The following is a 15,160-nucleotide window of genomic DNA, read 5'->3' on the forward strand; positions in this document are numbered from 1 at the left end:
ACAGTACACATTTATGCTTTTGACTTTTTAATGATATGTACTTTTTTAGAAGAACTTGTTAAATACCTTTTCCAACATGCATATAAAATAAATGACTTTTCATCAAGAAGAAAAATAATACAATGTATGCAGTTTCATTTCAAATTGACATCTCATTGGTCAATAATATCTAGCATCTACTAATATGCCATGACATCTTCTAAACCTACATAACCCTAAGCAGTGTTGTGGGGGGCTGGAGCCTATCCCAGCAAGCATAGTGTTTAAGGCAGGAACACCTCACGAGCATGCCAATTTTGCATTGACAACCCTCCTAAACTGCATGAAACCCCCACAGACATGGGAAGAACAAGCAGCTCCTTGGGGTCACCCTGCTACCCCAATAACCTCTATAGAATATTAAATGTTTGTCGTCTTACAGACATTGGGGAGATTTCACTCCCAAGTGGGTTGTGATGCGGCCATCCAATGCAGAGTAAAACAGCACTACTTTTGTTTTAATGAATTCGTAATATAAATGGCCATTGGTTGCTGGGGGCACATGTGATTTATCTCACATGTATCCCATGAGGACTCCAATGTGAAGTAATAAATGTTATTTTTATTAAATTGTAAAATGTTTAGTGTCTCTGGTTCAGATGATGTTCTAAGATGCACTGAATGTAGCCAGTGAAGTAATGCTGTCATGTTTAGTATAATGAAGGCAGATGTGGAAACTGAGAGGAATACTCATCAGCCAAGAGTGAGGAAATTTCCAGAACAAATATTTTTTAGTGAGACAGGCAAACAGCTAACCTTTGCAAATGTATCTACAGTGTATAAAACCAGATGAATTCTGGCCTTCGACTTACTAATGGTCAGTTTATGTCATATGTCAGGTACGACTGTTGGTAGGACAGGCCACATGACTTAAGCAGGGCAAGGACTGTATAACTTCTGTCAAGTTTGCTGATCTTATTTGGACCTGGTCTTCTCGGATGCTCCAGGATAGAGGCATGCATTCCCACAGGACTTACAGAATGACATTTCAATTCCATGGGCAGTCAAGGAAAAAGGACATTGGACTAAAACTAAAATAAACGAAATCTTAGTTTTTCATTAACTACATAAACATATTAGACTCCTATATTTGTGTTAAGGTGCACCTTCCTGATTTAGGCAATGTGTGTCAATATACAGTAGCAGCCAATTAGAACAGGTAAAAACAGTTATGTTATACCAGAAGTTCAACTTCACATTAGTTGTGGAACTGTGGTTTACAGCTGAGGCAGCTAAAGGAAACATTGCCAACATTAAAATTACCCTTGAATCTAATGACTTTTAAAGATAATAAAAGGAAAACCAGATGAGTAGTGTGGACCATTGGTTAAGGCTTTGGACTACAAACTCTGAAGTTGTGGGTTCAGATCTCGCTACTCACACTGTGTGACCCTAAGCAAGTCACGTGACCTGCCTCTGTTCCAATTGGAAAAAAGCAAAGGAAAGTAACCAATTTTATTTCAAATGTTGTAAATAGCTTTGGATATAAGTGTCAGCCAAATAAATGCCATTAGAGATGATGACAAAGGAAACAGGCAATTATTTTAATCAGACCTGCTACTGCGGCAAGATGAGGTTCAACCAAATAACCTACAAGCAGCAGATCTTGTTTTTTTTTTTTTTTTTATTTAAGGTAAATGCTAACAAAACTTTTTTTTTTTTTTTTGTAAAATTTTATTTCTTGAGCATGTTGAGTTTGCAATCCATCAACATCGGAAATTGTTTAAAGGCAAAGACATAGCAAAAGGAATTTGACCTAATCTGATTGCAGTATAGTTACTCTGGCATGCAAAGTTTATTGTTTCTGGTAGAAACTGACACTTTTTTTTATCAAGGTACCATTGAATTGATTTAAAAATAAAACGCAAACATTATTAGTGTTGCAAGCAGCCATTATGCTTAAAATGATTTCTTGAGAAAGTTGTTTCATTTTGTCACTTACTGAACTTTAGGAGTGGCTGTACGTTACAACCCAAGGAAAGACAGGGGCCTTGCTTTCTTGAACAGAACAGAATGTTTCAGCTGTGTTAAAACAACTGCAAAGGTTAACCAATGAACATTTAAACATGATTAATTAAGACAAGCTAAACCATTAGGACATTGACAGAATGGTTACTGACAAAGGGTGTTGCAGTCATATGTTAATAATAAATTAAAAATCAGTAATTTCAAGCAGTAATAGCCATTAGATGTATTTTTAGATCAATTTAATGGTTCCTTTTTATCCCGACTCCAATTTTTATCAAAATTTCTGGATGATTCTAAACTTTTGAATGTTAGTATATACCTGTATAGCATAGGAAGCACTTAGGAACAGCCCCACCACCAAAGAAGAATCCTACTAAGTTGTTTAATTTCTTTATATTTTTCTGTCCGCTCAGTACACCTCAAAAGCAGAAAAGGCACTTCCAGTAGATACAGTCATTTGTTATTTGCTGTAAGCAGCTGGATTTATCTTTTTTCTGTTTTGTAATATTGCACTCTTCACTCCAGTTTAGAAGGTGTATCTGTTTTAAATCAGATTGCACGGTTTAAAAGACTTGGGTGACATTAAGCTTTGCATATTTTTTATGCCTCTTCTTTTAGAGCTCAATACTGGCCAGATACAGGAGAGTGTTGGAGAAGCAATGAATGGCATAGTGAAGCACTTCCACAAACCAGAGAAAGAGGTAAGATCAACCAACTGTCATGAAATAGCAAGGAAAGCACTTATTCATTGCATATATATATATATATATATATATATATATATATATATATATATATATATTCACGGCATTCGAAGTCTGTGTCACAATCTGATTGTATGGGTGGTTACCTACCAGGTAACGCTTGTGGTTGGCCAGCAATCTGCTAACATCCGCCACGGTGCCCTCAGTTTGTGAGGAGCACATCATAGAATGGTTGAAATAGTTTACTGTCAAATAAATGTAAAGAGTACGCGACACGTGTTTCGCCCTCATTCTGGGCTCATCAGTTACCTACCGAGGGCACCGTGGCGGATGTTAGCAGATTGCTGGCCAACCACAAGCGTTACCTGGTAGGTAACCACCCATACAATCAGATTGTGACACAGACTTCGAATGCCGTGAATGTAATTACCCCGATCTACATGCTGTCAAATAAACGAACCACACGCCGTGGCGCAACGTTAGGGCGCTGACGTCCGAGGTTCGATTCCCGAGAGGGAGTGCAGTGAAGTTTGTACACCTGATGAGCCCAGAATGAGGGCGAAACACGTGTCGCGTACTCTTTACATTTATTTGACAGTAAACTATATATATATATATATATATATATATATATTTAATAATGCATCATTCACTATATAGTATTTAGTAATAATTCATAACCAGATACTGCTTTCATGTTTAGTTAAATGCCATCTTGGCCACTGTTTTCATGGGTTTTCCATGTACTCCCTGTGTTTGTGTTGGTTATTTCAGAGGACTCTCATCTTCCTCCTACATCCCCAAGATGTGCCATTTAGGTTAAATGATGACTCTGTGTGATTAAATGTGCCTTTGGATTGATTACCTTGTGTCCATTGTTGTATGGACTACGGTTCTTGCCATATTGAATTAGAATAGATAGATAGATAGATCTTTATATTTATCTTTATATAGATCTATATTTGTTTTTATTTCCTTATGTCGTATGTAGGAAGGAACTTTAATAAGGAGTGGTAGCAGTGTGCTACACGTGAGTCATATAACCACTGGTGGTTTACTGAACTATCCATCACACTTGTTAAGAAAGAAGCTGTGCATTTATTGAGCACATTTGAGCACAGAAGCACCACAAAGCCTGATTGTTCTTATTCAGAGAGGCAGAGACGCCACAGCAAGCCCAGAGCTTAATTTTCAGTTATGTAGCAAATGCACTGCAACACTCCAAATATGAAAAAGGTACCATTTTAAAGAGAAATACAGCATTTTTTTAACTGTAAATCCCCAGTCATATGTTACTAGCAACCTAGTTATTTTTCATTTTGTGTCTACAAAACCATAAAAGACGTATCTTTACTTTTTTGAAATAGAAATGTATCATAATATAAATATTGTTAGTTTTTATGCTATTACCATAGAACTAGGATGTCTTTTGTTTATTTATTTTTATTTATTTCTGCCAGAGAGGAAGTTTGACACTGCTGTTATGTGGAGAAAATGGCTTGGTCTCTGCTTTGGAGCAGGTGTTTCAGCATGGGTTCAAATCTCCTCGGCTCTTCAAAAATGTCTTTATTTGGGATTTTTTAGGTAAGCCTAATCTAAAAATGAAAAAGTAAGACTGATCTAAAAATGATAATGGTGTGCCCCTCCTGCCAGTGTTAAATACGAGGTCCCCCAAAGGTGTAAGTTACTGCTGTGCCTGCTTCTCTGTTAATAAATATGAAAATAACCAGGTGATTAAATGTGCAGACCGAAGTCTCAGTTGATTGATCAGTGTCCACAACCAGGACTGAAAAAAAGACAAAGAAAAAGTCAGGTTCAGCACTGTAACTTAATATTGTGCGGCATAAAGGTCAAAATGTAAAGCTGTGCGTCACACTTTTGAGGCCATATCTGGAATCATCCCCAGTTTGTAGGACAGATGCGACATTAGTATAAAACAGCTCTTCTATGGACATTGTCTAACTTTTGGACTACTGTGAATAAGCTGTGGTAAAAGACTAAAGGAGTTGAATCTGTTCATCTTAAATACATGTGGAGTAAGAGGAGACATGACAAAAGTGTGTAAAATGATGAAGTGAAATAAATCAGGTGGGTAAAAGCATAAATGAACAGGTAGAACTGGTGATGTTATTTATGACAGGATAAGCGTAATAATTGATGAGTAAGATGATGTCACCATCAAGAAGCTTAAATACTGTAGAAGCATCATACATCTTTTTCATTTTGGTTATGTACATTAAATTTTTTTTTTTTTTAAAGACAATGCAGTATTAGTTGTGCTATGCAGTGCTCCCTGTTTGATGTCTTGCATATCCCACAAGCACTGCAGAAATTACTACAGTACATCATTTACAGACTCTGGTTTTAAAAAAGTAATTTAAGTTTCTTGTGCTATAACTTTCAACATACAATTACATGTTACCTTAAGACTTTGCTTTTGTCTGGTAGCTTTTACTGGTGAATGCTTCACATAGACACAAATGTGTTATTTTTCTTGGGTTAATTTTCCTTTGTTTAGCTCAAGATCAAGGTTAAGTATAATAGGAGCAGGCATACTGAATGACTATTTGGGTGAAAATCCTAAATATACAAGGGGTGATCAGAATGTCTCAAGCCTGACCTGTTAAGAGAAGTCACAGGAAAACCAAACAAGTTTGAATTTTCAACATAATCTTCATAAACAAAACTTTTCAATGTCACTCAGATAAAACTTTTATTTTGCCTGCGTAAGCACTTACTGTAGCAGTAGCTGATTTGACGTCTTCACCATTGGCGTAGTTGCCCTTATAGGTCACCCTTCAGACTGGAGAACATGGGCCAGGTCTGGCATCAGTTTCATTCCACAGTTTTGCAGACCAGTTGTTCCAATTCATGCAGTGTGTGTGGTGTCATGAATCACCAGGGAGGTGGGCTGACAGGTTTCCTCAATGCAATTCCCTGATCAAACAAATCTGCATAATTTTGACCATTTATGGATGTGGTTTAAGGCATGTAGTCAATAATCAGCATCATAATAATTGTGCTTGTGATCTTGCCAACACTTACTCAGCTTGTTTGGTGCAGGAGAATCGCCATGCTTAGATTGTTGCAGGTGTTCCTAGGAATGCTGAACCACAGTGATGTTTTCAAGTTTAACCGCCACATATAAAACACTTCATGAGCATATTCCAGTATGAATTAATTAGTTCAGTGTTCTTCTTAGAATATTTAATGTGGTGATGCTACATTTTGACTCCTGAAATGAAGTGCCTCCAGCATAGACCGACCAGAACAAATGTTTAATGTTTTCATGATAAATGGATTTTTCTGACCCATAACTAATCCCTTTAGTGCCTGCCATATCACACACACCATCCTCCTCAATTCTCCATTACAGTTCACTCCATAGAGGCAACATTGTGTTCTGTAATCAATGTTTAAGATGGCGTTTGGTGATGTTTGATAAAAGTTCTGTAATCACACACATTAGCAGCTCATCTAGTCTTGTTCATATGTCACAGCCTAAGTCCAGGTACAGTGAAACCTCGGGTCACGACCGTAATTCGTTCTAAAACTCTGGTCGTAACCCAATTTCGTCGTGACCCGAAGTAATTTCCCCCATAGGATTGAATGTAAATACAATTAATCCATTCCAGACCGTAAGAACTGTATGTAAATATATTTTTTTTAAAGATTTTTAAGCACAAAAATAGTTAATTATACCATAGATTGCACAGTGTAATAGTAAACTAAATGTAAAAACATTGAATAACACTGAGAAAACCTTGAGCAGAGAAAAGTAACATTGCAAGAATTCACACTATAGCCTTATGAGCTGCTCGCTGTAAACACTTTTTTTTTTTTAATGAGTTTTAAGCACAGGGAAAAACATGAACATTTGAAAAATCTGTAATTTAATAAACAACCAAGAAAAGTAACATTGCAACAATGCACGCTACGAACCGATCGCTGTAAACAGAAGTGAAGTGGAGGTTAAAATCCAATAGAAAAAAGTCTTCATTAAATACAACGACGTTAAAACAATGCTGGAATCAGTCTCTTTAAAAACAAGTCCGGTGCATTCTTTAACTGCCTTCTCGTCCTTATGCGGCCAGCTCTCACTCTCACTCTCACTCTCACTCTCTCTCTCACTCTCACACTGCATAGGGAGAGACTGAACACGTGCAGACATCATCAGGTAGTACGAACCGGAAGTGAAACTGGCTTGTTCGTCACCTGAGTGTGTGGTCGTGAACAGATGCAAAAGTTTGGCAAACTTTTTGGTCGTAACCCGATTTGTACGTGGTCCGAGACATTCCTCACCCGAGGTTCACAAGGTGCTAAGGAGTGAATAGGAACCTCTGAGGGTGTATTGACATGATCATCAATTTGGGCCTGTATGCAAGTTTTCTCTGCACCCAGGCCATCCTCTAATATTTTTTCAGATATATTAAAATTATGTACAATCTATAAAATTAAGCACATGTTAAGAGTTTGAACAGGGCAGGTGCTCAATTCAGTGTGAGAAGACAAGCAAGATATATGAGAGAAAATTCATACCTGAATTAAATAAATTCACTTTACACTTAACACTTCTATTTCAGAGTCTAAAACTTCAGAAAGAGGTAAGTAATCGCTACACAATTTCACTGAGCGATTGTGGGGATTGCGCCTGTTACTATTAAAAGTTCCACATGGGCTTACTTAATACAGTTAAAATCCTACCGCTCTGTCAGCCTGGGAAGGCTTTCATTATTTGCTACATTTATTCCATTGTGAAATTAGTTCAGAAATAAAAATACATTATATGTGCTTGCTTTAAGAACTTGATAATGGGGACACTCAGCTGTGAGGTTTGAAAGCTTTTAACTTAAACCATGCATTTGAATGAGTGAGTTAGGTTTGTCATTCAGCACCATACATAGTCCTGATAAAGGAATGGAGGCTTTACATTTATGCTCTGAATGTATCTATCTATCTAATGGACATAATAATAATTCTTTACATTTATATACTGTAGCGCTTTTCTCACTACTCAAAGCACTCTCCACACAGGGAGGACCCGAGAAGCAAACCCACAATCTCCTTATTGCAAACGACATGACTACACTTGTCTGTTCAGCTATCCATGCATTTTCTAACCAGTTTATCTGTGTATGTGGCTTATCTACAAAGGTGGCAAAACAAACTGCTCCGTATGTTTATTCCAAAGTAAAGTGTTTTAATTTAGTGTGTCAAAACATCTAAGCTGGCCAGCCACTAATTTCATTTTCTGCACATGGCAGACCCCTCTGATGATATGATCTCAATTGCATTAATGGATGTGCATAATCACGGAGTCTCGTAGTGAATGTGGCTGTTAGAACAGAATGCATCAATGAGCAAACATTAAACCTGTGTCATTGGTTGGGTTTTTGAAGCCAAAGATTGATGGTTATTAATGTAACAATTAAAATGTGACAAAAGAAGATATTGTTCATATTTGATTGGTATGGGATGCCGTCTCCAGCAGCACTTCTGGCAGGTATGTTAGCTAATTCTGAATTAGTACTTAGGCACTGGCAATCATAAAGGCCGGCCACTTCCTGCATGTGAGGCACCTTGTAAACAACACAGCAAAGGCTGATCGACAGGAATTCTGGGATGATGGAATAATTTTTAAAGATCTGTGTACTGTATCTATCTAATATAATGCCTTTCATATCTGTCTATCTCTTAGATAGATATACAGACAGAAAAGGTGCTACATAACTATCTATGGTATACACTGTCTTTAATATCCATGTTTCTATCCATCCTCTGTCAAGACATGAACACAACATGCAGCGGTTGTGGCAGACAGAGGTACCTGTTTCACAGATTTTGTAATGTTACCTTTATCAAGGTCTCCGATAAATGTTTGAAATGTATTTTTAGTACCTCCACATCAGTGAAAGTTTCATTGTGCTCAGCCAGTATCCGTGTAGCCTGGAGGGAAGCAGCTGTTGCTCAGGAGTCCGTGATCAGGCTGCGATTGTAGTTTGCTCTCCAGGCTTTGATTTTTCAGGCTGTGGTGATTTTGTGAAAGTGTCCTGTCTCTGATGAAAGTGCCACCTCACCCCGAAAACGTATCGTAGCAGCTGTCTCACTGCAGATCAGACGGGTCGACTGAGCATTTTGAAATGAAAACTTTATAAAGACATACCTTTATGTCCATTCGCTATTAAAATGATGATCCTTTGTATTCATTTTTCTAAGATTTTTTGACAGACATCTTTGCTAGCACGCTTGCAACAGGAATAGCTACATGATTGGGTACAACCACTGTGGATTTGTTTGAGGGAAAAAATTAGAATATTTGAGCTTACTAGTTTGGAATAGGGCGGCACGGTGGCACAGTGGGTAGCGCTGCTGCCTCGCAGTTAGGAGACCTGGGGACCTGGGTTCGCTTCCCGGGTCCTCCCTGCGTGGAGTTTGCATGTTCTCCCCGTGTCTGCGTGGGTTTCCTCCGGGCGCTCCGGTTTCCTCCCACAGTCCAAAGACATGCAGGTTAGGTGGATTGGCGATTCTAAATTGGCCCTAGTGTGTGCTTGGTGTGTGGGTGTGTTTGTGTGTGTCCTGCGGTGGGTTGGCACCCTGCCCAGGATTGGTTCCCTGCCTTGTGCCCTGTGTTGGCTGGAATTGGCTCCAGCAGACCCCCGTGACCCTGTGTTCGGATTCAGAGGGTTGGAAAATGGATGGATGGATAGTTTGGAATAAGAATAACATCAGAATGAATTCTGTGCAACAAACTGTGTGCTTGATGATTCCTTATTTCCTCTAGATCTGAATTTGACAGGTGTGAAACAACTCTGTGTGTGTGTGAGAGGGAGAGAAGTGAATACGTGGTGCAGGAGTGTGTTAGCTAGGTGTGTGTGAGTATTTGCACTGTGAGGGCCAGATGTATTGGACGACCCCATTGTATTGATTCTCTAGTGGTAGAAATTCAATGATAGAACTACTTATGATTTTGTGGTTTTCAGCATCCATCTTGACTTGGTTCTGAAACAAGTAACGCACACCCAATTTAGTTTCCAAAAGCTACTGTAGTTTTCGGTCACTTACAAAATCTCCACAGTAGTTACATCCCTTTCAGTTTCATCTTCCAAACATTTTGATCATCTGGCCTAGATAAAAATATACATATATAAAAACTGTTGGTTGTGTACATATATATATATACAGTATATATGTATTTGTATATAGAAAGTACTTTATTTCTGAAATGTTTTTGTTTCCTATAGAAAAAGCACAAGCGTACTTTGAAAGCTTTGATCAGAGAGAAATGACTGAAGATGAGAACTGGCAGACCAGAGCACAGACCTTCTGCAGATTTATGAATGCAGTTAACAACACACCACGAAACATTGGGAAAGATGGCAAATTTCAGCTGCTGGTGTGCTTGGGGGCGAGGTAAGCATGCCAGTCACACTGGGTATTCTGTGCTGTCACTGGTTTGAGAACTGTAAGACATTGATAAGAATGTGAGTGATAACTGAGGCCAGTCCTGATTCATGAAAGCCCAGTGTGTTAATGAAATGTTGTTCTTAAGGACCGATAAATCCCTGTTTGAGGTTTCAAGGTTGCAGAACTGCCTTGCACGTTGTGTTTGCTCTTTAATTGATTTCTGTTCATTCCTGGGAGGGATTGTTTCCTGCTGTGCCTAACACTGGTGCAGACAACAGTAAATAGTGTGCCTTCAGTAGTTGGCCGCCTGAGACTGCTGTTTAAAAGCCCAGGCTTGCACATCTTATCCTTCAGATTAAGAGCACCGTGTGTTCGGCTTGCTAAAACTCGTCTTATTGCTGCTTTCATGTGCTCAGACTAAGGGTAAAAAAAAAAAACAAATCCCCAGGCAGTGTCTATTCTGGAGTTTGAACGCTCATGTGTGCGGTTAATAAAATTTACAAAGTCCACCTGTGACTTCAAAAATATTTTTTATTGCTAACTCTGCTTTTTGAATCATATTAGCTAATTTGGCAGAAGTGCTCTGTCATTAATTACATTTGACGTCTGCTTCTTTGAAACTCTCTTCTAGGGACCACTTGCTGCACCACTGGATTGCTCTCCTTGCCGACTGCCCTATCACCGCACAAATGTATGAAGACATGGCTCTGATTAAAGACCACACGCTAGTGAACTCACTAATCCGAGTCCTGCAAACACTCCAAGAGTTTAACATCACCTTAGAAGCTTCTTTAGTTAAAGGAATTTGTATTTAGAATCTCTTTCATACAGTCCATCGTACATATTTCCATAGAATGAAAACTAGGAAATTCAAACATTGCAACCTTTTCTGATGGAGAGAGACCAGCGTACAGCATTCTGACGGCTTATTTTAAAGCTACAGTGCAGTGCGCTGGGTATCGTGTGCAATGAGACGACTGTGGACGTGTCACGCTGGCTGCAACAGAATTGAATGATCTGTGAGGACCTTGTGTGTGCTAGATTATGATTACCAATGTAGTTTATTTTTAGTTGTTTGTTCATATATATAATATGAAAGGACTTAATTTTAATATATTTAAAATGGAAAAAGCAGTATTATTTTGATATTCTTGTCTGTTTGCTTGCACTATTGTTAAATACGTTACCAATTCTAACAGAGGGTGAATGCTGAGCTCTGACCCAGTCGCCTCAAAAGTATACTTTATAAGTACTATATTTACAATGCAGGTAGGATTTTAAAACAAACTATATATGTGTGTGTGTGTGTGTGTGTGTGTGTGTGTGTGTGTGTGAGTGAGTGTGTGTATGTATGTGTGTGTGTGAGACGTCTGTATGCCTAAGTGCATTGATGTTTTGTTTTTTTTTTGCTGCATTTACAGACTGTTCCGATTCCACATGAAACGATAGGAAGCATAAGAACTTTTTACTGGATATTAATTTTCATAATTGCTTTACTCATCCCACCTGCGTGGCTCCTAGGATTTTTATCCTGGCAGCAGGATTTAGGAGTTTCACCATTTCAGATGACCACTGTTGGGACAAAGTAAGTGGAAGTAAATCAAATTGGTCTTGTCGCTTGATGACAAACCCCGTGGTCTCCTGCTTTGCCTTTGCTGCATTCATTTTTTTGATTTTCGGAGTCTCCGACTTGAGCGTGGAATATGCGAGTCTTGGTGTGCGTAAGACATGGCCACCTTGTGTTGCGAGTCTGATGACGTGCCAGCCAGTGAGTGTGCTGTAATTGTTATGTACAGATGAGCTGTTTCTGTCACTTTGCTGCTACAGTCATTTGTTCCAGCATCAGTATAGATAAGCGAGGCACTGCCAGTGTCAGAGCTATGGCTGCCTTGGTCACTTTCTCACATGCACGTGTTTTTCTTTTCTCTCTGCCATCATTTTATTGTTGGCTCGCCTGCCAATATCATGTGGCTCCAAACTCTGTTAGTTCATTAAATTGTAATCTGGTCGCTCTTGTCTGTACACAATGCAGCGATCAAAACCCCCGTAAACTCATTTGTGGTCCACTCCGCCTTGCTCTCTGGCGGCTGTTGTGGATTTCGGCAGCACTCATTTTAGATCTTTTCTTCCCATATATATATATATATAAATGGCTATACTTCCCAGCTTGACCAAACTGTGATCCCCAAGTACATCAAACAAACTATAAAGAGAAGGGCAACTGGTAAATACAACAGCGCACCACCCGTTGGTAGCCAAAGTGAAATTGAAAGTGGTGGTCAAGCATATTTCAGTAGACACGGCAAAGAGGACCTCAGACTCAAACTGGTTTGTCTGAGTAAACTGGGCAAAAACAGGCCCAATACTTACAGATGGCAGTGTGTGCGCATCTCGCTCTACATAGACGTGCATAGAATATAACTACACGTTTATCAACAAATACAATGCACACTTGACGAATTTTCCAATTAAATTAATTTCCATGCATTATGTACAAAATCTCTCTCCTGGAGAAAGAAAACAAAGCAAAAACTTTTAAAATGAGACGTTTTATTCCCCTCATTTGTAACTGTTCAAGTATAGCAGTAGGCTCTAATCGAGTATTTCTTAACCGTTTCTTTTAAAAACTCCTCCTTTAATTTGTAAGGAGGAGATGTAAGCAGTAAACTCCATGGCGTTACCATATTTGAAAACCGCATTGGTCTGTTTGTGAAGGTCTGTAGTTTATTTAATGCTGCTGAGACGTTTTTACCTCATAACATCAAACACAAAAGCTCACTGCCACCTTTGCATGCAAACCGGACCCTAAACGTCTGAGGCACACAAGCACGTATTTCACTTTTCAGGCGTGACGGCCATAACTGACAGTATTCATAAAACACGGCCACACAATCAAAGGGCACGTACAACTCGTGTTAGAAACGTAACTTTTATCTCGCAGTGTTCTGTCGACAGGCCGCTAACATCTTACAGACACGGCGACATCCCGTTCGGTCAATCGAAAACAGAGCTGTCATTAATCAGAAAGTAGATTTCAAACTGCATACTGTCCGTGATTTTAGTCTGTTTAACTGTGGTGTGTTGTTTTATTTTTACTCTTGTAGACCCCCTTACCGAAGGCAGCTTCAAACATTAGTATACAATTCTTTTTAAGTTTATATTAGGCTAAATGGCGTTGCTCGGGTCGCTCCATGTTGGAGGGTCCAGTGCATCAGGCGGCCTACTGGTAGCCATCAGGATCTGAGCCTGTGACGGGAGACCCCGGTAGATCTGCTAGCCCACTCTCTTTACTATTTGGCCGTGTCTGTATGTCGTCGGCCTCTCGGGATTCCTCTTTGTAACCGAGTTGTGTTCATCTTCTGTCTCCTAAATGTACCAGTGCACTGAGGCAGCTCTGTTTGTGTCTTGTGAGTTTCCAAAGCACGTGATCTAATGAATTTAAGAACTAACATGAAAATAATTCTCATTCTGTAGGACGTGATCATATAAAAGCTTACAGAGCTGTATGCACACTTGCCACTGAGCCCGAGGGATGTCCTCCGTGTAGAGTGAGTGCTCCGCCATGCAGTATTGGGACCCCGAGACATGGCAGCCGCGGCCTGTGCGTTTCAGACTAGTGAAGATTCCTTTTCTGGATCGCTTTCCTGTAAAAAGTAAACCGTGTTGGCTGCCATACTGGCCATTCAGAGTTTTCCTGGTGAAAATGCCACACCAGGCTATAATCAATAAAACAGAAGCGCTGCGTGTGTGTGCGTTTGTACCTGCAGTCATTTATACCCAAGGTGTCATGCGTGTTTGCTGCCTTCGCTTCATACAGACGTCCTCTTCGTCGAGAGTGCCTGCTGCTGCTCCTCTCATAAATGTCTACGCTACGCAGTAAAACTTGGAGCATTTGGGTAAATCGTCTCTGAAACCGTCAATCCAGCGTTTTGTTAACTTCTGTGTCAAACTGGGACACACGACGAGTATCTTTTTATGTTGTTGTTTTTTTAATTTTGTTTTCAGTCTTTTGTGATTACGAAAAGGCATTTCAAGAAAATCCAGAAATGCCAAAGTCAGGTCACCTGCTGAAACTCGTAATGTCGGCGGTGAGCTGATGTGACCCGCTTGTGGGGGAGACGGACGTGAGGTTCCCGGGGGTGTTGCTGTTTTATTTTATTGTTCATACTAGGGCTGTGTTCCAAATAGTTACTCACATGGTGTACAGTGTATAAAATGTAATACAATAAAAACCGTGCCGGGTGGCAAGTGTGTGTAAAGAGCGTATCGTATATTTTTACATAATGAACTTGCTGTGGTAAGTGGACGGCTACTAACACGGCGCCTGGCGAGTGCTTTTCTAGAGAGCTTTTTTACCTTTGTAACTGCTCTGGTTGCCTCTGTTCTGTCCGTGAACCGTAGCATTGTACATACTGTAGAGATGTCCTCGAGTAGTTGCATTGAAATTGTCCTCTCTAATAAACTGCAGACATTTCCTAACACGACTGCTTTGTTTTCTTTCCAAGCCCTCTGAAGTTCTTGGTTTCTCCTGCACCTTGAGAAGCGACGGTCACTTTTAAAATCCTTGGTCCACACAGCAGGTTCGTCAAGTCCATCGAAATATTGTGCTTCAGATCCGAGTTCTGCAGAGGAATTCATGACGCTGTAGCTACTAAAGCAGACGTTACAGCAAATGGCCGAGGACGGAGTGTGCTGAAGTGAAGGAGAGGAGATTTAATTAAAACTTGAAAGTCTGATTACTGCCGCAGTGTTCATTAAAATTAACACAAAAAAACGAGGGGCCGATAGAAACACCGGAGAGCCAACCTGACCACACAGTCGTGACTCGGGGCTTTGTCCACAGCACTAGGTTTCCATCAGTCTCCGTCTTCGCCTGTCATCGGCACTACCCTGACATTTTTAACTCCCAAAAACGCAGGGTTTTAAAAAGCAGACTCTGATTTGGACGGGATTATTACGCTGCCCTTTTCTGATTGGATCCTGTTCATTGTGTCTCGTTCCCTGATTGGTCACCCTTCACAGAAAGAAAGCCATAGTCCAACATA

General features: G+C 39.8%; 1 protein-coding gene across 4 annotated transcripts in view; it reads left to right on the top strand.

Moving 5' to 3' along the window:
- The window catches only part of dennd5a (DENN/MADD domain containing 5A), a 126,576-nt gene extending 111,982 nt beyond the window's left edge, over positions 1 to 14,594 (top strand). For all 4 annotated transcript variants that reach the window (XM_051922348.1, XM_051922349.1, XM_028793752.2 and 1 more), the window contains 4 exons: positions 2,626 to 2,708; positions 4,172 to 4,295; positions 9,953 to 10,121; positions 10,747 to 14,594. In XM_051922348.1, the coding sequence (XP_051778308.1) occupies positions 2,626 to 2,708; positions 4,172 to 4,295; positions 9,953 to 10,121; positions 10,747 to 10,930 (560 nt within the window). In that variant the 3' untranslated portion in view covers positions 10,931 to 14,594. The remainder of the gene's footprint in view (positions 1 to 2,625; positions 2,709 to 4,171; positions 4,296 to 9,952; positions 10,122 to 10,746) is intronic.
- The last annotated feature ends 566 nt before the right edge of the window (positions 14,595 to 15,160 follow it).

Source organism: Erpetoichthys calabaricus, chromosome 2 (assembly GCF_900747795.2).
Source record: "Erpetoichthys calabaricus chromosome 2, fErpCal1.3, whole genome shotgun sequence".
NCBI classification, from domain to species: Eukaryota; Metazoa; Chordata; class Cladistia; order Polypteriformes; family Polypteridae; genus Erpetoichthys; species Erpetoichthys calabaricus.